General features: G+C 48.7%; 1 protein-coding gene across 1 annotated transcript; it reads right to left on the bottom strand.

Moving 5' to 3' along the window:
* Positions 1-521: 521 nt before the first annotated feature.
* LOC104469484 (sodium- and chloride-dependent GABA transporter 1-like) lies at positions 522-25,747 on the bottom strand. Its single transcript, XM_010083997.1, has 14 exons — positions 25,507-25,747; positions 20,129-20,260; positions 19,331-19,431; positions 16,773-16,882; positions 16,264-16,396; positions 14,913-15,047; positions 12,960-13,063; positions 12,532-12,656; positions 11,598-11,710; positions 5,586-5,717; positions 4,774-4,876; positions 4,273-4,373; positions 3,313-3,480; positions 522-626 (listed from the first exon to the last, which is right to left on the bottom strand). The coding sequence occupies exons 1-14, from the start codon at positions 25,745-25,747 to the stop codon at positions 522-524; spliced, it is 1,803 nt and encodes a 600-aa protein (XP_010082299.1).
* Positions 25,748-26,462: the final 715 nt, after the last annotated feature.

Below are 26,462 nucleotides of genomic sequence, written 5' to 3'. Positions count from 1 at the left end.
TCACTGGAATCCCTCGTTCTGCCACATCCCCTCCAGTTGTGCATTTTCTAGTGTTGGCTGATGCTAGATCAAATGACAACCATCTTGGATTCGAACCTAGTGGCAGCTGGCTCTCTGGGGTAACAGTTCAGCTGCGTGCTACAGGATGCTCTGTGGAGGTTCACGTGGAAAGGCAAGAAGTAGAACAGAGAAGTGGTCAGCAATCAGTCTAAGCTCTCTAGAAACACCACCTCTTCTCAGGAGGAGGAAGACCTGGGCACCAGCTGCTCCTCTCTGGGAGCCTAGACCAGGATGTTGCAGGATGAAGCTGGTCACCACACAACACCCTGATAGCAGCTCAAGTAGAGCCTTGCTGAGCCAGGCTGGGAGGAAGAGATGTGAGAGGTTTTCTCCAGCAGCTCCTTTCTCTGACAAGTGAAAGCCACCACAGAGCCAGGGACAGCGAGCTGTGCCAGAGGAGCTCGAGGGACAACGTGGTGTGAGCAGCTACAGGGCAGAGCGAGGAGGTCCGGGCGATCCTCTTAGACAGCAGCATCTGAGACTCTCCCATTCAAGGATGCCTTTGGCTGGAGGCCGTTGTTCTGAGCGTGTGCTTCTGGCTTGGGCTGTGTCATCTGCTGCAAACGCTGCTCGGGAATGAAGGGAGAGATCATGTCAGCCGAGGGGCAGGGGAGGCTGTGACGGGGCAGCTAGGGCATGGCAGTGGCTGACGGTTGGGACCCCTCACCCTAAGCCTGAGGGGTGGCCCTAGTTACTCCTAGTTACTCCTCCAGAACCATTCAGCAATCCACTGCACACCTCTATAAGTCACCCTTTCTCTTGTGCTGTGCACAGCACAGCATCTCCTCTTTTTATCTGAAATACAGCGATCACCCTTATAACATGGGCAAACTGTTCCCAGGCAATACTAGCTGCAAGTAGGAATGAGAGCTGCAATGTCACAGGCTTCAGAGCAGACCCATTTTCCTAGTTTCCATAATTTTTCAGCTAGAATTTATTATAAAGCATTACTAACTAGCTACAGCATGCTGACAAGGTTATGGTCTGTGCCGCTGATGCAGATCAGACCAGTCCACCTGCATAAACCTTTGCACTGGCAGCGATTCCTGTCACCATAAGCTGGCCAAGTGAAAACCGCAGAGCCAAGGAAAGTGAAGCAAGAACACAGGAAAATACGGAGGGGCAAGTAATTACTGGAGGCATGTGGACTGAGCATCAGGAGCGATGAAGAAGAACGAATCACTTTTGCCAGTTGGGGAGGGACAGACACTGTAAATTGCAGAAGAGAAGGCAGAAGAGGATTGAGCCTGACCTGAACAGACATCACTAAGTCAGGAAGAAGCTCTTTCCAGCAAAGGGAAACGAGCTCCTATTACTCTTCAATACAGCTGAAGTGGCTGTTGCTGGGTAAAGTCCCTGAAATGTTCACTGAGCAGCTTCTGCCATTCATGGTGCTCCCCTCCCCCCCCTTCACATTCATGCTCAGTAGGATCAAAATGACTTGTAATCTTTCCTGTCTGTCAAAACCACTTTATTCAGCATTGGCATCTAATTTCCCTCCAGCTCCAGCTCTATTACGAACTAATCCAGGATCTATGCATGTAAGAGGCCAAAAATTCTCTCTGTCTCTCTGATACCATTACACATTCACACACAGAAGCCTATGTCCTTCCTGATTCCATCTGATGCTCACTCCTGGGTCTATGAACAGTGGGGAGGAGGTCTGGGTCTCCTTATGTGTGTAGGTGCTGTTAGTGGGAGAGCAGGATGAGGAGGATGCACACCAGCCACTCACGCTGCCACTTCTGGCTTGCATGAGATGCTGAGGGAATGGGTGGAAGCATGCTCATGAGCTGCCAGGATGCGCTTTCACCATCCCTAGTGGAAACAGGATTGAGACTAAGCAAAGGGTTGGACCATAATCTGTATTTGCAGTCTTCCCTTTTCCCCCTTTTCCAGCTCATATTATGAGGGAATAAGGAGTTCACAAAACATCTGAGAAAGGACGTACTGTTGGAATTGCCACTGGTCTTCAACCCAAAATCACCAAAGTGGCTTGACATAACACCCTGGCTTGAGTCCTGCAGGAACCTCAATGTAAATCTCAACACCAATGGCAAGAACCTAAACTTGACCTCAGATGAGAGACCAGAAACTGAAAGCAGATCAGACACACCAAACCTACCCAGTTCCTACATCAGAGCCCATCCAAATGGACAGCTGGGAGGAAGGAAGGTCAAATTCATCTGCAACTTGACCTCAGAGGTAGAGAGCCTGAAGCTGACCTCAGCCCAGCAATTACAGCCAAAACATTTCTGAATTAGACATTATTCAAAATGCATTATCCATGAAGTACAGCCATGGGATTTAGATGGTGTCTGGGGGCTGTTGCAGCGGGGCTGGGAAAGCCATAATTCAACGCTCCTGTAGTGACTTCTTACACCTGTCGCTTGCAGCAGACAGCATCGAGCCAGGGACTTTGTGCATAGTGCTCTCAAGACTGAATGTCAACACTGTAAATAAAATCTTAAGAGGTACTACTAGGTATGACATACAGAGACTTGGGATTCACTACTATATAAACCCTGCTTAAACTAAAAGACAAATGTTTTAAATAAGACCAAAGTTGTGGGTGTTGTAGGCCTTGCATAAAAGTCTGCCTTGCTTCTTAATCCCTCATTCACTGAGTGCCACTTGCAAAGCACTTGCCAAACTGCCACTGTGCATGTCTCTGTCACTAGCAAGCCCTAGCCCTGAGATATTTCAAGCTGCATGCTTGGAGGAAGCCAATCTCTCTGCTGAGAAGTGGCAGGTAACCACGCTCATAGACAGGGACTGCCATGAACTGGGATTTCTCTGGGTTAAGAAAACTCAAGTGTTTCTTCCCAGTCCCTTCCAGGGTTCCAGTCCCCTCCACCAGAGACATCGAGGGGAAGAGGGCTCCCTTTTTGTGATGGTGACAACACAAAGTTCAATGAGGAACAACAGCCTGGCCGAAGGAGAGACGACCTGAAGGCCTGCCCACCTGGCCAGAGGCAGCCGGCCACGTGCTGCCTGACATTTAGAAGTGTCAGTGCTCAGTTGTGCTAGAAACCCCTTTCCAGCAAGCCCGTGTCACCGGAGGCTGTTCTGTGTGCTGGGGCTGACTTGAGCCTTCCTGGAGGAGAGGGCATGCAGAGCTCCTGCAGCACCGACCTGAAGTGCCCTGACAACTCTGTCAGAGCAGAGTCTGCCTGGTTCTCCTTTGGCTTAGTTCAGTGTGGGGCTTAGTCTAAACAGAGAGCAGACGAGGAGTGATGAAGATGTTCATACCTGCCGGAGAGTCCCTGTTGAGGTGAAGAAGCAGTACAGCATGTATCCTGGAATCAGTACCATGGAGGACAGAGCCATAAGCCAGCCAATGCCTTGTCCCCACGCAGGGTAGACGTATTTTCCCAATGTCAGAGGAGTCATTTCCACCACGCTGAAGAAGAACACACCCTGGTGAAAGAGAACTGGCCATTAAAGATGAAGTCATGCAAAATCAGGGACCATCCATCCATTCTTTACTTCATCATCCTCTCAGCTCCCAACAGTCTTACACCAACTCAACAGTCCCTCAAACTAGTCTAGATGCTCTCAGCCCACCAACTGGTAATTTCATATAATTTCTCCCCTGATTATCCTATGTGAAAAGCTGGAACTGGAATACTCCTCTTTTCCTTCTTCAACAGACTTCTCAGACAAGCAGTGCCCCCATACAAGCTCCTAAGGAAGTTAACGGCAACCTCACAGCTGGCCTCAGGAGTCTTCACCTTCCTGTCACTGGCCTTGTCACACCATTCCCTGTACTATTCGTGCTGGAAGCACAGGAACCAGCAGAGGCAAAATTGCTCTACAGTCAGCTGTGATGCATTGGCTGATGTCTTTTACACTGACAAGCCTATCAGGGGCTGAGGCTGGAGCTGGAGTAGCTGAGAACCTTCAGCAGATCCAGTAATAGCTTTCTAAAACAGTAAATTATTTGCTTATCTTTTGTCATCTCAGAAAGAAGAACAAAGAACTGATGGCATCATTTAGATTAAAACAATAATGTAGATATTTTCTTATGGGTGATTTCCAGCAGGCAGAGTGAAAGAGGCTCCTGTATTATTTTACCCATCTCAGGTCTGCCTAGGACCACCTTGCACCAGACCTATATTGGATCGAGAACATAATGTTTCCCCTACAGCCCATCCAAACTAAGAGGCCCTTCTGGATCCAGTCCTGCAGGTAGGATGCTTCTATTCTTACCAGGCAGACAAGAGGAGTGAAGAAGGCCCAGCAGATCTTCCACCAGATGCAAGGTTTATAGCCAATCATTTCTTCGATGTTCCTGTAAAATCTGTTCACACCTACAAGAAGAAATGAGCATTGAAAAAAACCATCACATCTCAGCACCATGGTCATTACCTCTTCTCATGACACAGCACAGGCCAGCCACAGCAAGAGGGTGACAATGCTGTGGCATGAGAAGATGGGGACAAAGAAGCAAATTCATGCTAGTCGCTTCCATATTCCTGGTGTCCTCTTGAAGGACGAGAGGGCAGTACCCTAGGCATCTGCCAGTTTGTGCAGGGGACTTTGTGGTGGCCTGGAGAAGTGAGATAGCAGCCTTCTGCTCCTGATATTCTGGAGTTATCAGACAAAGTTATTTTCAGTTGCAAAGTTTTCATTGGCTTCACTGTGGGACGCTTCTGAAATAACTCACCACGCCCATGAAGAAAACAGAGGAAGAAGGTCTTTTGTGCTTACCGTAACACCAAGAAATTGAGATGGTCTCAAAGAAGACAAGAAAGAGAAGACACATGCCACTGGCTGAGTAGTAATCAAACAGCTTGAAGACATAAATGCCACCCTGAGGATACAAAAGCAGAGTCAAGGAATTAAGTTATAGATTATGGTCGACAATAATCAGCCAGTTGCTTGCATTGCTACTATTTGCATCTGCTGGTTTTAATGTTAATTACCTGGAACAGTGGAGCCAATGTTGCAATGTTTCTACTGGAGTGTGGTTCCCAGCAGCAAAACTGACGTGCTCTTGCAGACAATTAGCCAGCCTATTCAGGCATGGCCAACAGTGAAGAGAAAAGCAGGGATTCACTAGGATTTCTTACTTTTCTCTGGTTTAGATGCAGTCAATTTAGTCTGCTTTGCCCCTCCCAGAAGTTTTGCTACCTTGCCTCCTCAGGAACCTACAGTGCTCCACAAATGGTCTCCAAAGCACTCAGCCCTGATCTCCACACATGTAAAATTTGGCTTCAGCCCCAGAGGTTCAGGGCCCCAGTAAACTGGTCTTAACTCCTTGCATTAGGCGTTCCCTCAGCTCAGGCTTTGTTGGCTTGAGCCCATATTGCAAATAGCAAGAAAACAAGTCAGACTGACAATATGATGGCAGTAAAAATTATGGAGGCATCCTAAGTCACTAGAGATGTGGTGGTGATGAGCAAGCCTATTTATCCAGCATTAGGAGGGCTCCTAGGGGTGCTGACACCTCTCACAAAGCTTTAGATGCTGCAGTGCTGTGTCAGAGTGACCAGAAAGGTGTCATGAACGGCTAACTGTACCTGGGTGATGTTGGAGAATCCAATTATATAAGAGATGAAACAGACTATTGCGATGAAGACTTTCTTCCTGGCTCTCAGGAGATGAGGATACTCATCCATCAGGGCTGTAATGAATCCTTCCACGGTGCAGAACTATGGGAAAAGGTATATACCAAAGACATAGATATAAGCATCTTAGCCCAGCATCACCCCCACCTACATTTAACTCTAAATTTGAGAGCCTCATTGCTCTAAGTGCTCCCTGCAGACACTAGAAAAGAAGGAGGCACCTCTGCACAAAGTTGTTCTGAACTATCTTCTCAAAATAAAGGGAGCTAAAAGCACTGGGGTTAAATATCTAAAATTAGCTGAGATAAATGTCTGCCTTTTGCCCTGTGGAAAGCCTCCTCTTTCTTCCCCCAGACACCTGAGGACCTCCCTGTCACTGCCCTGCTCCCCCATGCTGCCAGGCTCCCTGTCTGTCTGCTGGGACACGTGCAGGACCTTGCTTGCTCTTCCTTTCCCTTGTGTGCTCTTCTCAGCCCATTGCAACAGCTCCTGTGCTATTCAATGATCTACAGTGCTTATTAAGGAGCTGCATTACCCACTGCCCAGTCTGAAATGCATGTGCATAATAACAACATCTCTGACTACTCAGTCCTTGACTTTATTTCACTTTTTCAAGCACGCTACATAAACTGCATGTAGCACATTAAAAGCCCATCCTCACAGCACATGGTCTTACTGGAGCTGAAAACACCCGGATGGCTTGTGCAGTGCTATACCAGGCACAGTTATCTTAATGCTGTCTGCACCATAACACATAAAGAAGTCCCCATGAGTGTCACCTTCAAATCAGCTTTCCTACTAGTTCTGCCCTATTGCATGAGGACAGTTTGATTGTATATATATGAAGGGCATCCTTCCCTCCTGTTTCTTAATAAATCGTGAGATTCCTTTTTATATCTCACTCCAGAAACTACTGGTAACATAGAGCTCTCAGAGAGCACATCATGCCTCTAGCAAAAATCCTGGGAAGTTTATGAGGGCAGCAAACTCCTAGCTTCCCTGGCCACCCTCAGTAAATGTACAAGGCAGTGCAATGACAATGAAAGAAGTTTCATTGCTCTTGGACGTCTGGGACCTCCCTGTCCCTGGGAGAATGCTTTACAAAGTGCTGACATTTTTAGATTTAGCTTTGAATATGGACAGAAGGAAAAAAAAAAAAAAAAACCTAGAGTGGAGGTGGAGGCAGAGGTACACCAACTGAAAAAGAGCAGCAATGGGCTGGAAAGATGCATGGAAGAAAAGCAGGAACTCTGAGTCACACATATAGCTGGGCAGGGATGGTGGAACAGCTTGCACACCACTGGCTGCTGGGGCTGGCTTCCACATAGTGGAACAGCTTGCACACCACTGGCTGCTGAGGCTGGCTTCCACACGGGACAGAGAAAGGCAAAGGGCGATGCTTCTGCCCAGGGTTTTATATCCGCACGATGCAGCGAGGAAAGACGGTTATTCCCAGACCGTCAAAGCTCAACTGCTTCAACTCGAATTTTTAATGAGCTAAGCCTTTTATGTTGGACACAAGTGCTATTAAAGCATCTTTTTTCTGTTTGGGCATGGGTTAAGCTGCCTTTATACTCACTGACAGCAAGCTCTTCACCCCATCCCACCCAGCTCATTGTCTGGAAGAGTCAGGACTGACCTGGCACCACAGTGAAGAGCTGGCATGACAAAAAAAAAACACTGTCGAAAACTATTCCTTCCACGTGGATGAGTGGCCAGGTGCTGCTGGAGCCATGGGCTGGGCCCGGCGGTCTGGCACCAGGCAAAGCAGAGAGGGAAAAGGGCTCAGATGGGGGCCAGGGATGGCCAGGTGCAGAGAGTTGGTGTGAGGGTGTCCAGCAGTGGAGAAAATGATGCCTGAGATAATGGGAGGGAGTAAAACCAACAGCCATTTGGTGCAGGAAGAGGGATCAAAGTCACTGAAAGCACAGAGGGAAAGACAGGGAGACGGGTGATGGGGAACTGGGCTACAAACTGAGTTAAAATCTCTTTGCCTCCCATCAAAATTAAGCTGGTGTGTAATGGGTAAGGTGGGGAACTAAATGGTGGTATGCATCTTCTTCTAGACAAAAAACAGACAATGGCCTTCGTATCATTTACTGAAAAATGCCTCATACCACCTTAGGCTTCAGAGGTGATGCAGCCTGGAGGAGGCTCCACTTTCCAGCCCTGGGGACTGGGGCTTCCTGGCTGGCCTGGGTCCCATGTTTCCAGCCTGCAGACCCCACTATAGATGCTTGCATGAGATAAGTAGGCAGCTGAGTGAAAGCATGCTGCTTTCAGGAGCAATGAGGATCTGGTCATTGTCATTCCTCCTGGTCTCGCCCTTGTCCTGTGTGTGCACTTGTGCGTGCGGGTGGACACACACACAGATCTGGTCATTGTCATTCCTCCTGGTCTCACCCTTGTCCTGTGTGTGCACTTGTGCATGTGGGTGGACACACACACGTGCACACACCTGCCTCCCCCCTCCGGCCCCAACTTCAGTCTGCTTTCCAAAAAGTTTCATTTTTCTCACCAGCTGTCTCCAGACACAATTTCTAGCACATATTCTGTTCTTCCTCATGCCTCACCCCATGACATTGTTTATTTCCTAAAGATTTTATTTCCATTCATTTTTCTCTTTTGCTCTTTTTCCCCTTCAGGGGCTTAGACATTACACAAGCTGCTGGGTCCAGTAATGTGGGTTTAGGAGTCTATACTGGTGGCACCTCAGTCTGAATGAAATTCTGTCTCCCATCCTCTCCCAGTGTCAGGGGCTTGCCATCCCCTGCTTGGTCATGCAGAGCACCCTGACCAGGACCCATGGCTCCACAGAGGATCCGACCATAGCTGCCGGATGTGCAGCAGAGAGCTGCAAAAGTAGGTCTTACTGCTCGCTGCTGTAAGTCCTCATGAATAACCTGCGAGAGGCAGCCTCACATGGGACAGACGCAGGCTTGCAGTCACAAGGCTTGCTAGCTCCCCTGGGGAGAAAACGCCTGACCTGGAAACTGGTCGGCTAGAAGAAAGCATTAGCATATTATGCAAGAGGGTCTAGATGCAAGAGAGCTAAAGCCCGGATGGATCAGAGGCAGAGTGAGCACTAAGGCACATGAGCGGCAAGTGGGGGCACAGGAGGGAGGCACATGTCTACTGATACAGGTCATTCATCCCCTCCACGTAATGGCAGACAAGACAAGCACCCTGGCAGAAAGAGGCAGATGTATCTGTGCTGCAACTGCAGAAGACTCACCATTGAAGCTAATGGACACAGCTGGACCCACTCTCACCATCAGTAAGGGGCTGGGGCTCGTTGCTGCATCACAAATGCAGATCTCAGCCATACCTTCCTTTGCTATCCAGGCTCCCGAGCATCTCTGACATACCCATGGCCCCGTGCCTGCCCAGTGCTAAGGGGTGCCCCCCCTCTCAGCAGCCCCAGGGATGCAGGGTGCAGGAAATGCCCCATGGCCCTGCCATGCCTCATGGACTGGGCTGCTGACCCAAATGAAAAACAGCTGCTTCCTCTCTGAAATACCACAAACGATGTTTAAACAACCCAAAGTAGAACCATTTCTTTTTTTGTTTGTTTTTTCTTAACTGGATGCTTCAAAATGGATGTGTGGTTGCAGCTGTTGCTGCAGCCTGTGTTATTTGTTTTATACACATAAGCTGCCATGCTGTTAATGGTGTTTTGATTGTTGGAATCAGAGCTGCAGCATGCAGATAGAAAGCTTCTTCACATGTATTTATCTGTGCTTTTTTAAAAGCTGCTTTTCCTTTTGATGCTTTCCCCCCCCACCTTCCTCCTCCTCCTCCAGGCAATGATAGCCCCCCACAGACTGCCTGCCCTCTGAGACTAGCTGTTGGAAGGGACCTGGAGAATTTCAAGTGCTATTTCAGAAGCAAATGCAACAAATAAATTCTACACAGTGCTTAGAGGACTTATTGTCATGTCTTGAACTACTTACCAGTGCTGAGTGAATAATCCATGGAGAGTAATTATTTTTTTTCTGTAAATGTAGCTTCTTTTGGAACAGTTAGTCATTATTTAAAATTATTTGCCAAATAATGTCTGAGGTAACGCAGATGTGAGCTTTATGATGTGTTTATGGGAGTGTGCCATAATTGAAAACCAGATTTGGTTGATTAGATTTTCCTGGAAGCCAGGTGTGATACTTCAGGAATAAGTCTGAGTCTGATTATGAACATGACTTGGGTTTATGAACACTACCTGTAATCCAAGAGAGCATCCATTTTGTACTGGTGGTTTGCACTGCAAGAAAAGAGCATGCGGGCACAGGGGAGGATGCGACAGACCAAGCACAGGCTTTTGAAGGAGTCTTTGATTTTGATGCACACAAAAGGGAGGCATGCTGCAATTCACTGCCTTCACTGTGTAGCTACTCTTATGCTGAATTATCAAAAAAAGTATCACTGCTTGTAAAAATACAGAGAATATTTTTTTTGTTTGTTTTATGAAGGCTCAGAGTGGGGCAGGGTAGAGACATTTTGCTACACCCAGCTGCTTCCCCCTCAGATACCTTGTAAGACTTATCTAATGGCAAAGCAGTCAGGGTACCCAGGCACCAGCCTTTGCAAAAGCATGGCTCCTTCCTTCTGCCAGGGTCTTCTACCCCTGCTCACCTACAAACCAGGTCAGGGTGCTTCAGTTCTGCTCACGGCCACTTCTGTTATCAACAAGAATGCCGAAACACTGGATCAACCCACCATTCCCACACGATGGCAGAGCCCTAATTCAAACACTGCATCACTGCTTTTCTCAGTGCAACCTATTGATACTGTGCCAGAGCACTGTGGTCTGGCTGGAGGCTGGTACCTTGTGCAGAGATGCTCCTCCCAGCTCCTGGGAGTAGAGAAGATGGAGACTTTCTATGCTAACCTATGAAAGTAAGCCAAAGAAATGACATTTTCTTCACAGTGCCTCACAGTAAATGCAGTCTGGTCAAGGGGCTCCATGACACAGTAAGGAAATCCAAAGCATCCAAACTGAGCTTCTCATAAAATACCAAGAAAGCTGTGATGAGCCCAAACTATTATCATGCAGACACAAAATAAAACAGTTAATACCGATTACCCTTATTTCACATACCTTTTTTGGGGGGGAAAAAAGATCACATCTTAGAATAACAAAGCAGTTATTACTTGAAATAAATCTTTTTCCTTTTTCCCTCACCCCAAAGTATATTGGCATGGATAGTTTCCCATCAGTTCTACTTAAAGCCTGTGAGCGCAGCTGCCGGGATCACTTGTCAATATGGGGACATGTTGTGCCCACGGAGGAGCACCAGCACTCTACTAAGGCCAAAAATTGGCATGGATGGAGAAAAGCTTTCCAAAGATCCTTTCCTCCTACAGGGAAGTGGTGATCATCTTATAAGGCTGACTGGCTCTGGTGGTCTTTACTCTTATTTTTAATTGGCAGCAGGACAAGGACCGGTGCACTGAGTTGTGGTCAGATACCGCCACACTTGCAGCATCTGCCCACCTTAGGGAAGAGCCCAGAGGCAATGGCCACACAGGAGACTTTGATTTATGCAGTTGCATCTCACCATTAAGAGGAAGAAAAGTCCCTGCTCAGCACTGTCCCAAGGTGCAGAAGGGGACACCACCATCAAACACTCTTTATCAGGGAGTGTAGTGACAGGACAAGGGGGTAACAGTTATAAGATGAAAGAGGGAAGATTTAGACTAGATATTAGGAATAAATTTTTCACTGTGATGGTGGTGAGGCACTGGAACAGGTTGCCCAGGGAAGTTGTGGATGCCCCATCCCTGGAGGTGTTCAAGCCCAGGCTGGATGAGGCTTTGAGCAACCTGGTCTAGTGGGAGGTGTCCCTGCCCATGGCTGGGGGTTGGAACTCGATGATCTTTGAGGTCCTTTCCAGCCCAAACCATTCTATGATTCTATGATTCTATGATCTTAGTATCTTACCCCACTTTGTCCCTGGGTCGTCTCACCTGACTATCCAGACCCAACATCATCAGCATGGAGAAGAAGAGGATCGACCAGAGTGGAGACAGGGGCAGCTGTGTGACAACCTGTGGGTAGGCGAGGAAAGCCAGTCCAGGGCCTGTGTTAATGAAAAGAGGGATGAGCCCACATTTCTAAAGCATTTGATGGAAAGTCGAAGCTAAGGTTAACAGTTGAACAGAGAGACAATGATCACAGTCAAGAATTGCAAGTATTTAATTTAGGAGCTAGAAAAACCTGAGCCTTCACCCATGACACACCGGCCTGGAGGGCCACACAGGGTTAGGGTAGGGAGTCAGGAATGACTGGAGAAATGCTTTGCCTTTTCTCTTTGGGCAAGCAAGAAAGTCATCAAATTCCTGCTACCAAATGGAGCTGGAGCACCTTGCTAGAAAAATAAACTGCTATTCAGAGCTGGTTACAACTTTCCTGATGTCTTTTTTCCCATCACAAAATGCTGTTTCTTCAGATAAAAGCTTTCTCTGGTAAGACAGCAATTTCAAAATATATCTTTGTGCAAAAAGACACAGTCCCATCTTGGTTAAAAAATTATTCTGAAATTGCAATTTCAAAATTTTGCATCAAAAAGGGACTCCAAATTTTGATCATGTCTACTGAAAATGTATCTATTCTCCATAGTAAGGTTTCAGAAAGCAAATGGCCTAAATATTTCACTTCAGCAAGGCACATAAAACTTCAGTACTAAAAGAAGGTAAACATTAAAAACAGGTGGAGATGCCCTTTGCAGACAGAGTGTGATGAACGTCAGCCACAGGTGCCTGAGATCCATCTTGGTAGGAGGGCGTGCAAAGAGGGTTGCACACTTTGGACCCTGTCAAGAAAGACCTGGGAGCATCCCATGCTCACTGAAAAATTGCTCTCAAAGGTCACTGTATTATTTTAACCTGGGTTTCTGCTTACCTGAGGAGGCCAGCTCCGCGATTGACTTCTTTGTGATGTGTGACATAAAGCCAACAATAGAGAAAATAACAAATCCAGCAAATATGCTTGTGGTGGAGTTTATACAGCAGACAATAATGGAGTCTCTGGAAGAGAGAAAGAAAGAAACCACCTGCAGGTCCCTACCAAGAGGCATGGTGAGAAGGGTGGGGTGAACAAAAGCCCAAGCCCCACTGAGAGCAGGTCCTGTGCCACCGAGGGGTAGTGTGGATGATGCGTCAAGTGCCCTGTGGGTGGGGAGCCCTGCTACGTCAATCACAGCATGTCCCCTAGGCTGCATATTGCTGGGGTGTCACACTGGAGAGCAGGCACCCCAGGCTCACCATGACACCCTCCCTCACCCATGAGCACTCCCAGCCATGCAGGAGGCTGGAAAAAACCCAACAGACCTGTAGACATTGTTGTGGAAAGTGTTGTAGCTCCCCAGAGCAATCAGGGACCCCAGCCCCAGGCCGTAAGAGAAGAAGATCTGCGTGGCTGCGTCCATCCAGACCTGCAGAGAAGGAGCCAGGAGAGGAGTTCAGAGCAAAAGACTCCATGCTGCAGACATGCCTCTGTCAGCAGCTCAGTGCAGAGCTAGCGAGGGGGCTGGATGCAGACCATGGGGCTCTGGGCTTGGCCAACCAACCCCCTTGGGTGGTCAGGACCTGTGGGCACCCTGTCACTAGAGCCATGGGTGCCTGTGATGCTGGCTGTTGACCCTAGCTCCAAGGAAATGTTTGGGCCAGTGGCTGGAAATGTCACTGGAGCCACCTCGAAACCCGTAGCTGCACTACTGTCAACTGGGCTGAACACGTCTGAAGAACAGACTGTTTTCTGTGCCTTCCTGAACATCTGTCTCCAGAGGGAGGCAGGGCACAGGGACGGTGGTGCAGGTGGAGAGGAGGGTAACAGAGATGGCTGGTGCAGCCCTGTTTCGCCTGCGGGGTGGTGATGGCGTGTGTTTATGTCGCACAGATGTGGCCAGAGCACACTGCCTCCTGGAGCTACCTCATGTCCCACAGCTCTACGGGGTCAGCAGGGACCCTGCGCCTGTGCCTCACAGTGATTGGGCTGCCAAGGGCCTCTGACACAGCGCACTGAGTCAGGGATATGGCATATGCCTCTCCTCCTTGCAGGGTCAGGAGGGTGCCTGTTAGATAGCAATGCCTCCCCAAAGAGGAGGAGGAGGGGGGTTCTGCAGCCTGCCCACATGGCAAGTGCATCAAGAGTGCAGCATGGCCCAGCACCAGACGTACATCCCCAGCCCCCCGAAATCTGTGGCTCGAGGCTGCTTCTGGGGTTGTTTGGGGAGGGAGGAAGGGTTGTGCATCCCATTTTCTGAACTGCACTCCTCAGCCCCCAGTGCAGGTCGGAAAGGACTCACGCATTATCTGAATTTGTACGTGTACGCTGTCTTTCTCACAGCTGTCCTCCAAGAAGTGCTGCTCCCCTCAGAGCACCACATCCCACGCTCACCCCCTCCATTCCTCTTCCACTAATGTGTCTTTGATTTTTCCAACATGGAGTTTCTTGGGCAAACAACTGCAGGGGACAGCTTGCAAAACTGGTCCCAGTGCCTTAAGGGCTTAAAGCATAGAAAGTACATGAAAAGGGGGCAGAATGTTAGTTTCTTAATTGCATAGCATTTAAACATCTCTTCTGATCTTGAGAGCCCTGTTTCCAGTCTTAGAGACAATGTAGCTGGTAGTACAGTTACAGTGAATTTCCTGCAAGAGGGATCATTGGGACCCGTTGGGAAATTATGGGTGTCTGGTTGTCCCTGCTCACAAGTGACTGGTGACCTCTGGAGCCATGGGAGCATCACTACTGCAAAAGGCAGAGTCTGTGTTGCCCGAAAAACTTTCCATCTGCAATCCTCTGTGCTACTCCTGGGTCCCCACTGTGCTTCCACTGACCAAGGCAATGTTACCGGCCACCACTCGTCACATAAGCACTTCCAAAAATGCTGCCATGTGCACTGTTGCACTGTACTGCTTCTGGGCTCCCCACACTGGTGCCACCGCATCCTCCTTTCTCTGGGACCGCCAGAGATCACGATCAAACCACCAGCCCTGGGATAGTCCATAAAATGAGGCATTCCCAGCCTGGAGGGGATGTTCCTTCACTGGGTAATTTCTCAAATCTCCACCCCATGGATAATGCAGAGCTGCTGCATGGATTTCCACCCACAAAGAGCCTGCCTCTCAGCTTTGTCTAAGCCTGTTAGGGCCATGACCGCTTGAATGGGGAAATGCCCCATTTTTTTTTTTTTGAAACTTAAAATATTCAAGGAAAGTGATTGGGAAAGACTAGTGCGGAGACAATCAGGAGGTAAGAGTTTTCTGCACTAGGCTACAAACCTCAGAGTCGGAGAGCCTTCTGAAGTCAGGCGTGAGGTAGAAGAGGATCCCCTCCTTGGCTCCTGGCAGTGTGACTCCTCGGAAGAAGAGGATGAAGAGCATGAAGTAGGGGTAGGTGGCTGAGAAATACACCACCTGCAAAAGACACCATGGGAGAGAAGCTGTCAGCCCACCAGTGCCCAAGAGCTTTCCTGCCCCGGGGTGGCATTGGGTCTGGTGTGTCCCCTGAGAGGGGGGAAGGGCTCCTCATGCACCGCTGCTTTTGGCAGCATTTCCTGGCATTTTCTGTCTTCTGTTCCTGTGCTAGTAATGTTTCTTGCTTTTTGAGGTTTCTCTCTGCCAATGACACGCAAGGACGCACTAATCACAAAAGTAGCAGCCTAAAGTCCGAATGAATTGCCCAAAAACAAGGGAATTGCACAGGGATAAATTTAGTCCACAGAAGTAATCCTTTTAAGTCACCACATCCTCATTTTGCAGAGCTAAAGCTGGTGTTTCTCTAGTCGGATGCATCATGCAACGTGAGTCTTCTTGACTGCACCACCATCTTTTCAGCACAGTTTCAGGGACTGGCAGGTATATGCCATCCCTCATCACAGGGCCTGCACCGGCAATCGCCAGGGCTTTGTTGCGGCTGCATAGCTAAAACCTGTTTGAGAGCCACTGATTCAGTTAACAGCTTAGGTGACCCGTGCCTTAAGCGTTTCTTTCCAGTGTCTCCTCCAGATCATTCCTTTCATAATATTGTCTCACTACACCACTACACCACCTGTGCTCTAAATAACACACCTCAGTATTTCAACATCACTGTTTCACTAAACTAAGCAATTACCTTTCTGCTGTGCTAGCCTGAAATGCTATGCAGTAAATAACAACGTGCTTCTGATCTGATCTCCCACCAATACCTAAAGGGCAACAGGAAAATGTTCGAAAGAAATGGTGAGGGTTTTTTCTGTCAGCAGCATTTTAAGAGACCATGATTTTCAAAAGGGGGAGCCCAGAAGAGGCCTTGCTCTCTCAAAAGGCTGTCCTGAGGCAGGAAATGTAAGTAATTTCCAAAAATCTCCTCCCAAGTCCTTCAGAGAGACTGAGCTTTCAGACTCAGGACTTTACAGGGAAGAGTTACTCTTGATGCTTAGAATGAAAATTACCATAAACACAGTAGCAATTTTTACAACCATGAAAGGTAAATGTCAGGAATTTAATAGCGTCTACTGTGATTCTGCCTTGAAACACCGTAACCTTAGTTATAGTTACTCAAACAAAATTGAGTCCAGGGGACATTTCCACAGCTGAGACCCAAGCAGAGCAACAAGAGGCAGCACTGAAACACCCAGTCCCCATCCTGTACCTTGCCCGTCCACTCCACGCCCTTCCAGATGGAGAAGTAGACCAGCAGCCAAGCCAGGGCAAGCGTGCCAGCCAGGGGCCAGCGGACAGTGCCAGGCTCCCCCAGGCCCCCGGACATCTGGTGCATGTTCCTCCTAGGAGTGGGAGAGGTTGCATTAAGGGGGAGTTGGTCCCTTGGGATCAGAGGGACCAGAGATCCCAGGCATCGCTGGAGGGGGAAGGGCCAGGTGCAGACAAGCACGAGAGCCTCCAAAACCCTAAAGGGACTTGAGGCTCATTGTGGTAGGACAAAGGAAGGAGAAGAGAGGCAAAGAGGCTGTTATCCTCTCTATCCATCTGACATGGGGATGGATGCACAGCACACCCCATGCCCATGCCCACCCCGGCTGGCAGCCGGCTCTGACGCCCTCCTGCCAAGGCTGTCCAGGGAAAGCTGCCAGTGGGTAGGCGAGCCGGTGCGATGGCCACGGCGAGGGGGAGAAACCTGGTGTAGGCAGGCTGTGGACGTACTCCCAGAACTCGGTGACGGCGCTGGTGAGGTTGGTGGTGTCGCCCAGGGAGTAGTTGGAGAAGCAGCGGTCAGTGTTCCAGGCGTTTCCACAGCTCTGCCATGGCAGGTCCTGTGCCAGCACAAGGACAGCAGGGTTATTGTTAATGTGACATCTCTGAAGGGCAGTGGCAAAAAGAGACATTTGGCTTCTTTTAAACTGAAACACTTTTTTTTTTCTTTTTTTTTCTTTTTTTTTTTTTCAGGTGGCTCCTCTGGATGGGCAGGAACCTCACAGACAAAAGCATGAAACAATTTTCCAAACAAATGATAAATTGTGACACAGATTTACCAGGAAACAATATCACGGCATGATTAGGGCAGTGCTGTAGCTCTAATAAAATGTTAGCAATTCCCCAGATAGAAAGTAATTTCAAATTAACTGTTGGTAATTAATAGCTACTAATTAAAATAGCTACCAGGGGATATCGTGTTTACAATCATTACAGCTTTTGGCTTGCTTCACTCAACAAGTGGTTGGAATTTACTGCACAAAGAGTAAACACTGATTTGTTTCTTATCTCTCATTTATACCAAGCTTCAATGCTTAAAAAGCAGCGTGGCATTGAGAATGGGGGCTATCAGTTTGTCTATATGAATAAGCTACTGTAACAGGACTAAATTTAAAGCATAGTAGCTATTTCATGTTGTCCCCTGTCCTGTTTATAAGCAGCACAAAGGGATTCCTGGGATATGTTTACACCGTGGGTAGCAATGTGAGGGCAGCACACTGCTGCAGATTTAATACAATCAGCTCTGGTGCTGCAAGCGATGAAACCACAGCATCAGGGGCTGTGCAAGCATGCAGGGCATCTCGCCCATGCCGTGTAGTGCCGTGGCCGAGATAGCCCAACGAGAGCAGCTCAGATACATTTCCATGAGCAGCAATATCTCATTTCCCAAGTGCAGTGAGTGCATGCAGATGAATCCAGAATGCCTATTCTGGATGATTTCCCTGTGCGGAAAAGACCTCAGGCTCCAGCTCCACAAAGCTTTAAGAAAATGTATCCATTCCTATTCATCCACAAACACAGACTCCTTTAGAAATATTATCTGTGTTTTAAGTGCTTTGTGGCACCAGTGCCTTTAAGTGCTGCCTTCACCCTCTTTCTACATCAGTTCACTCCAGCAGAAACCTCCTAAGGTGCACGCTGGTGTGGCAGAAGAAGGACTACGGAGGGGCAGGCGGGGACACCCCAGTGGCCACCCAGGCTGTTTGCACCCACCCAGTGATTTCATTGTGGACTTGCTAATTGCACTGAAACAAGTGCAACAGCTCAAGCAGAGCCGCACAGCAGCCCTTCAACGAAGCAGTTTGCACATCAGAGACACTGTGCAGCTCTTATAAGGAGGGGCAGGCAGGGGGGATGTTTTGTTGCTGCTCCATTTCCTCTGAATTTCAGAGGACAGAAACTGCAGAAGGCAAGCTGGGCTCATCTTGAGGTTCAAAATATTCCAATTCAAATTTAGGAGGGACAGGGGACAGACATCAGCCTAGCTTGGATCCTTTGGAGAGTCTGGAAGTATCTCTGGTAAAAGAAAAGGCCTTAAGCCAAACACCTGGAGCTGTCTGTGTAGATATGAGCACTGTCACTGGTTGTGTCTATGACATCTGAATGTACCCAAGCCTCACCCTAAGATGCATCCTGCCCAGGGTGTAACTGGGATGAGTCCCTTTGGGGCAGACTTTTGTTAAATTGGGAATTCCTGAGGGTGCACCTAATCATCCACAACTGACAATTTTGTTCTGAAACTGGATGTACAACGTTCATAACAGCATTTCAGGGTTATACCTAAATGAAGAAAGATGCCATTTGAACATGTCTTTAAGGCTGCAGGTTGCACAGAGAGTTAGGTTAAGGGAGGTCTTCCCAGCTGCTGGGCTGAAATGAATCATTCAGCTACCAAGAAGGTAATGTGGGGTGTGATTCTAACCTTGTATAGTAGAAGACCCTGCTATGGAAGAGGAACCCACTATAAACCACAGTGCCAAAGTACATGCTAAGGGATAGTTACAAGCAGATGTCTAAATGCTTTCTGAATAATTTTCCCAGCAGAAAAAAAATCCTCGGCATTTCATTTATCAAGAGAAGCATAAATGAGGACTAATTAAGGTCAGGACTAAGTCCTGGCTAGTAAGAACATGTTGTGACAAAACCAGTTGTGGAAATGGGCAGCTCTTAGATTCACACAGCTCTAGAAATAAGACAGAGACACAAGATGGGTTTTTAAAGACTGATGTGAGTAGGGAACAGTTCCCAGAGAGGGGATGGGACCAGACCCTCCAGAGGGCCACCTGCTCCAGAGAACGAGCATCAGTACCCACCAGTGCTACACAATTGCCCCCAGGGCTGATGAACCTCTTTGGGAAGGGTCCAGCAGGGTGCTGACAAAGGCTCTTTACACAAACTACAAGCAGGTAGTGCATGTTTTGTGGCATAAACAACTCACTCCTCATAAAGCAGGGAGTAAGGACCCAGAAAACAGCCAATGCCATGCTGTAGACATGTCTGTGACTCACTGTGGTGAAAGAGTTGAAGAGATAGTAGAGAGCCCAGGCGATGATGACAATGTAGTAGATATTCAGCCAGAAGGAGAGAACCACAGCTGCCAGTCCCACTCCTGCAAATGAAGGCAGAGAGCAGCATCAGTCCAGGTCTTCGGTACCCAACTGAGCTCCCGGGCACCACAGCAAGTTTTGTGGCAGAGCCAGAAAAAGCAAAGCAGCTCATCAATGCAGCATGCGTTACAGTTGGTCTATGATCTCGTCAGTAAGGGAGGCTCCTTCCCTCCCACCTCTCACCCACCCTTTCCATGGGGTGAGCAGTGCTACCTTTGAGTGTGCTACACGTTCTTCAGGGACAGAGCTCTATTAGAACAGGATCCAGTCACTTCCCTGGCAGAATCACTCCTTCCCACATCCGAGGTATTTCTAAATCACCACTGGTTTCCAGAACGCAGTTACTCCAGACAGGGCAACAGGTTCATGTCCCCTATCTACAGCTTTCCTGTGCAATCAAAGTAAGCCCACACAGGGAGGCTTGGGGCAGGTCTTCTGCAACCAGATCCCTTCCATCACAGTCCCTACTACTCATAAAGTGCCTCGTCACTACACAAGACTGCTTGAACAGAACACAGTGATGTTAGCAACTGCAGACATCAGGGTCAAGGACAGCTTGATAAAGACAGAGGGAAAAAACTCCTCTCACTTGCTGCCCCATCCCAGTCCCCAGGGATTTGCTGATTTACTTCCAAAACCATTAAAGTGTTTTTGTCTGTAGTTATGTGCCATTGCCTTCACAAACTTACAGTACAGTACCTTTAAACATAGGTGCTAATTTCCACACTCCGAGTCCACCAACGGAGGTATACTGGCCCAGAGCCGTTTCCAGCAGGAAGAGAGGAATCCCAGCAAACACCAGTGTCAGGAAATAGGGGATGAGGAAGGCCCCTGAAAGAAGGAGCAATGTCATCAGGTGGTTCCCTCTTTTACCAAAAAGTCAATGCCTCCAGCTGTAGTTTCTCGCTCTGCAGCACCCGCGTGATGAGGAGCAGACTTGTTCGGAGGTGGCAGTTTGCAGCTGGAGTTGGTGTGTTTAGTAGGTCTCCCACTGAGATCACCACTGACTTCCCTTTATCTGTTCCTATCACTATAGATATATATGTATCATATGTATGTATACTGGCATCACTAGCTATGGAATGCCAGTCTCACTTAATTGTTAGATATTTAGACAATGCTAAGCCCAATCTGACAATGAACTCAGAAGCCTTGACACTGGCATTGGTAACTTGTTGATGTTTTCTCTCTTACCTGCAGAAGATCCCAAATTTTCACCTTGAGGGAAAAGGGAACAGGAATATCTAGCATTGGCCGCTACCTTCTTTGTTTATAGCTATTTCAGTCTTTTAAGGAAACTGTAGCTAAAACTGTGTTTGCTCATGTAACATCCCTATACACCTCCACAGCTTAAATTTACTGGTGAAAACGTTATTCGTCTCTATGGACCCCATGGAAATCATCACTAGAGATGAGGTAGCGCAGCCATTCACTAAGAGATATGACTTGCACCTTGTTACAGAAGAACAAATACGATAGGAGAGCCTTGCCGTGTGATTTCAAGGCTGTACATGTTCAGGTTATCTGACTTCTAGGGCTTGGGATAAACCTCATTTTCCAGCTTCCTCATGCATGTGCTGGAGCATGCCATCACTCCTGAGAAGAACAAATTCTTGCAGAAGATGATGGCTGGGTAGAGAGAGGGGACACTCAGTTTTCTCAGCAGCAGCTGTCCATGTCCAGGATGGCACTGATTTCTGTACTAGCTGAGGGATGAGCTGTCAGTCTGAGTCGTCTTCTCTACATATCAGCGAGAAAGCAAACACGGAGCCAACAAGCAAAACCACTCTGGAGAGCTGCAGCTCAGCTTGCACCTGGCAGAGCCAGGCTCCAGCAGCTGCTCTCCTAGGGCAGCGAAGCAGTGAGGCACAGCCAGGGATGCTGGCTCTGGGGACACCCAGCTGGGGACGCCTGCCTGCCAAGCAGGGAGCTGAGCCCAGCTGGGAGGAGCAGGCGCCAGCACCCGGCGTGGGAGTCCATGGGAGGCAGCATGCAAGAGGAGCTGGCAGCGGGTGGCAGGGAGAAAACATGCTCTGGGCCAGCAGCTCGATGACCATGAGCATAAATCACAAGCTGGCACGGAAGTGCAGGATCTCGGCTTCACCAGCAGCCTGTCACAGAGGAGCGAACAGCTTTGAGCATTGCTACGGAGGGAGCGCTTCCCACCCAGCATCCTCCCCTGCACTCTTGCTAGCCACCACAATCTGCAAGGCTAGGACAAGTCCAGCCCCCTAGAAGCTCTGTGGGAAGCCAAGGACTGCTCCGAGGACACGGATGCTGCCTTGCTCCCATTGTGCTCATTGTAGAGTTTGGAGACCAAACTTAACAGCAGTCACAGTGTCTGGCTCGCTTCTGTGCAAGCAGCTAATGAAATTGGGCCACAGCCCTGATGATCTTGCATTTTTCATCTATAGCAGGCCAGGAAGGTTTGCAGGTGAAAGATTTTATTAGACTATTGAGAAAAAAAAAAACAACCCAAACAAACAACAAAAAAACCAAACAAACAAAAAACAAACAAACAAACAAAAAAACCCAGACAAACTTTTGAACCTGTGTACCTGTGTCATTTATCCTGGCTTGACAAAAATCCTCTAGAAGGGAGGAAAAGCTACAAACCAGACCGCAGCCTCAAAGAGAGGGCTGTTAGCAATGACCCTGCCACTCTGGAGGGCCAGGTCCCTGAGCAGGCACAGATAATGTCCCTGGGTGCTGTACAGCTAGAGGTGAAATCAGTTTGGAAATTTGTACCTAAAATTTGCATGCCTGTGCTTAAATCCCTGACACAGAGAGAAAGGGGTAGTCTTTAATCTCTGTCCCTGGATGGGCTGCTGAAAGATCTGGTTCAGTTCCTGGGCCTGCTACAAATGATTATGTATAACCTTGGGGGAGTCCAAACCTGTCTCCAGAGTCCATGGGTCCAAGGGGTGGCAGCACTGGCCCTGCCCTGCCTGCTCAGGTCAACAGCCCTCGGTGACAGGGAAGGGTCACACAGCGCCTGGCACTCCCTGGGCAGCTCCAGATCTGCCTGCAGTCTCCAGCTCCTGATGTCATACAGCAAGGAATAATAATTAATCCTTAAAATGGTGAACACTGCCCATGAATCAAAAGTTGAGCACTGCAAGCTGTTACATGCCAGTGCTTGGAGTCTCAATGTGTAAATGAGAAATGCATGATGCTTATTTAAAGAAATGTTCTTCTCTCAAGTTATTCAAGCTCAGGATCTCACAGACAATTTTTAGCACCTCCTGAACCACATTTAGAGTCAATATAGAGCCTGGTAAAATCCTGTTGACATCAGAAGTACTGCATGAGGTTAGAAATCAGCGTAGAAGCTGGAGCATTCGTCATAGCTGGGCACATTCAGCTGTGTGCAGAGCCAGCAGGGAGCCCAGGCATCCCATCAGGCAAAGCCTGCTCCCCACAGAGGATAAGCCTTGCGCTGGGCTGCCGTACCTTGGTTGAATATCCCCTAATTATGTGCCCGATTACAATGCCGAGCAAATCACCCATGAGCTGATACAATGTGACAGCGGTAAGCGAGACGACAATATTTCCATTCAGTTTAATTTGCCTGTGCGTAATGGAAGCGTCCCACACGACTGCGCTCTGAACAGCGTACATGCAGGAGGCTAAAATTAGAGTTCCACCCACAGTCTGCTCTGCTCCGGAGGCACCTCCGTCGGGGCAGAGCCAAGATGGTGCCCACCTGATTGTGAATCAGATGCTGTGCGACCCTTCCTCACTGCTCCACATCGGCTCCCAGTGACGCTTTCGTGCGTCAGCTCTCCTGCCTGTCTCCGGCATCAGCAGCTTCCACTTGCTGCTCATTATTGCTGGCTGCGGGAACAGTCAGACAGGGTAAGGGCGAGGGGAATGAGCAACACAGACTGCCACGAACAGCACGAACCAGCGGGCAAGGCAGGGTGTTTGAGAGGGGGCAGGCACCAATTCCTACGTTTCATCTGTCCAGTGATTTTGCTTGCAGTCGGCTGATCCCTCTGCATGCCTGCAGCTACTGGGGCAGTGATCAGCCTATGTGCCACTCCTAACGCTAATAATAGTGCTCAGCACCTCCACAGCACCTTCTGACCTAGGATCTCAGCTGGCTTTATAAATAAGATTGTTTTTAGCTTCAAAACACCCCTCATCTAATTATAGATATTGTCATCCCCACCTTTATGTGTGAGGAGACAGAGCCACGGGCAGTGTGGATTTGATGTGTTTGAGATGGCACAGCAACCACAGGGCAGAGACTGGGTTAAAAGCCAGTGCTGGAACTTAGCCACCAAGCTAATGTTGTATGAGGAGGGCTAGTGCAGTCAGGTGCCAGAGTGAGGCTAGATAAAAATGGCAGACCTGCACCATGGCTCCAGCGGTGGTGGCATAGGTTCCCCTAGGTAGACCTGGCTGATTCCCGTAAACCTCGCCTGGCTCAGCCTCACACTCACACCTCTGCACAAAACAACATGCTGTATTAGAAATCTTCTTGTCAAAATGGATAACCATCCAGTCTCCCACTGGGACTCACTCCACATGCTTCAGAGGAAGGGTCAACATCCCTCTAAATGCCACAGAGCTACGTGGACAGACCGCTGCAGGGAGCTAGACCCCTCTCCTCTTTCCCAGGGTGGAAGGAGAAGAGCATCCGACACCACCTACAGCATGGACAGGAGAAGTGGGCTGGTGCTATGAGGAGAAGTCATGAAAGCCAAAGACAAAGCAGGTTTTGAAAAAGGAATTCCAGGCAGAAGGAAAAGAAAAAAAAGATGTGGACAAGAAGCTTGAGAACAGACCCTCAGAGCAGCATGAATGAACATGGCACTGGGACAGGGACTCTGGGCAGTGAAGAGCTAAGAGGGAAGCAAAGAGAAATATGGGAAAACTAGTGGGCAATACTGAAATTATATATACAGCCTTAAAGATGAGGTGAAGGGGTTTGGACTTATGTAGGAAGTCTGAGAAATGGTTCATGGAGGTGAGCAGCTCTTCAAAGGGGGAGGGAAGGTTATTTTAGTAACAGGCACAAAGGGAGAGCTGGGCATGGGAGGGATGAAGGGCAAGCCTCTCTATACTGACACCAAAGTAGCCCATACTCCCTTCCACAAAAGCATTTCCCTGCCAAGGCTGAAGAAATAGCACCATTTTAGAGGGAAGTTGAGGCACATGAGTGTATTTTCTGACTTGATCCAAGATGTGCAGAAAGTCCATAGCTGGACAGGGAGCTGATCTTCCAGATGTCTTGATTTCTAGTCCAGAACCATTTCCCTATCTGCCTGCCTTTCTCTAGCCTTGCAATGGTTTGGCAAAGTCTCAGCTGAGGACTGGGAAGCAAAGGATGTAGTGGGGCAATAACAAAAAGAATAAAAAAAACTGGGCACTGCTACCAGCTGCATCATAGTTACTGTAAGTCCTTTGCCAGCTGTCTTCTTCTCTCATGGCCTCTGCTTCCCAAACATTAGGACGTAGACAATAACTGTGATGCTTCTCACAGCACTATAGTAAGTCAAAGCTCATTTGCTTCCACAGACGGTGACACTCATGCATGCCTGTGTACATGTACATACACACGCATGCTTGTGTATATGTCTACATGGTCCTGCTATGGTCCACGCAAAGCTTCTAATCAAAACTCCTGACATGTGACCCAAACTCAGATGCAAAACTGTTACCTCTTGAGAATATACTAAACTGAGGAGAGACCCACCATTAATGGATATAAACTGATTTTCCTGGGAACATCCCAGTATCCAGCTGGGTGCCTGTGTGCATAGCCCTCCTTGTAAATAAATGAGGCCCCCAGACAATCTTTGTTGTAGCCTGGCAAATTTAGACTGCAGAAGCTTGACAAAACTCAAACTTCTCATTATATGTCTTTGGGCTGCTTCTTCCCAACCTGTGCTTGCTAGTAAAGCCCACAGACTGTGTGAACTGGTGTCCTGACAGCTTAATAACTCAGACAGTGAGGGAGAGCTCTCAGCCAGGGGACCAGCTGCTTGCCCAGACCCACACCAAACTGAAGCCCATTCAGGGGACAAGGCTGCTCAGGGATGAGTGCAGGCGCTGTGCATTTCTCTCACCTCCTCCGTTCTTGCCACAAAGGTATGGGAAGCGCCAGACGTTGCCCAGCCCAATGGCATAGCCCACACAGGACAGCAAAAAGTCAAATCTCCCCTTCCAGGAGCCTCTGTCTGGGATCTCCTTCTTCTTCTTCTTCTTGGTGCTCACATCCTCAGGGATGGGCTCCGACTCCTCCAGGGCTGCCTGCTTCACCTCAGAAGGGGAGCTCAGCTCCACGGAGGTGTTGTCCATCTTGCCCATGGTGACTCAGATGTATGGCTGCTCTTGCTCAGGGGCTGGAGGAGGAAGAAGGGCAGCCTCCACCCTGGCCAAGCACGGATGAAATGGGAAGCGCTGGGCAAAGCTCCTGATGAGAAAGTAGAAAAAGAAGGTATCCTGTGTTAATATAGGGGGCTTAGGGGAGGGTCTTGACAGGGCTGAGGTGGGCTCACTGGATAGACTGGTGCACATCAGGACAGCCTCTCCATGCCTCCCTGCTTTCCCCAGGGATAAAAAGGAGGATAATTTTGCCTTGCTCCACAGCTGCCCTCCTGAGGAGCCATGGGCACACAGACTGCTAACAACAGGCTCAGACCTGATTGTTACCAGCACATAGCAAACCTCTCACCTCGCATCTTATCACCTCCTCATCCCAACACCTGCTCTGCAAGAAAAGCTCCAGGATTAGTGTGTATGCAGGGAAGTCACAGCCTGTGGGTGACTCACCACAGAGCAACCCAGGCAGAGAAATATATCTAGCATATCTGAGCAGTGGTGGAGAAGGACATGATGGAGGTGCCACATCCCCCAGGTCTGGGGCCCAAAAACTGAGTGCACCAGCCATAGAGCCATCTGAGAGATTGTGTGGCCCGGGCACCCAGGCATGACTGTGACAGCACTGCTTTGCCATGGCACCTCCACTGTGGACATGCCCCACATTAAAATCCGGTTCCCTAATCCCCTGTAATGGCAGTGA

Source organism: Pterocles gutturalis, unplaced genomic scaffold, assembly GCF_000699245.1.
Source record: "Pterocles gutturalis isolate BGI_N339 unplaced genomic scaffold, ASM69924v1 scaffold18285, whole genome shotgun sequence".
NCBI classification, from domain to species: Eukaryota; Metazoa; Chordata; class Aves; order Pterocliformes; family Pteroclidae; genus Pterocles; species Pterocles gutturalis.
Note: the sequence above shows the minus strand (reverse complement) of the source record. Positions and strands in the feature narration are given on the sequence as shown.

What these genes read in the sequence shown, in the direction of transcription:
- LOC104469484 (XM_010083997.1), bottom strand. Translation starts at nt 25,747, where the DNA reads ATGGGCAAGATGGACAACACCTCCGTGGAGCTGAGCTCCCCTTCTGAG. An exon ending in ATTAGCACCTATGTTTAAAG is followed by an intron (nt 19,432 to 20,128) that starts GTACTGTACTGT and finishes CTTCATTTGCAG; the next exon opens with GAGTGGGACTGGCAGCTGTG. An exon ending in CTCAATTTCTTGGTGTTACG is followed by an intron (nt 4,374 to 4,773) that starts GTAAGCACAAAA and finishes TTCTTCTTGTAG; the next exon opens with GTGTGAACAGATTTTACAGG.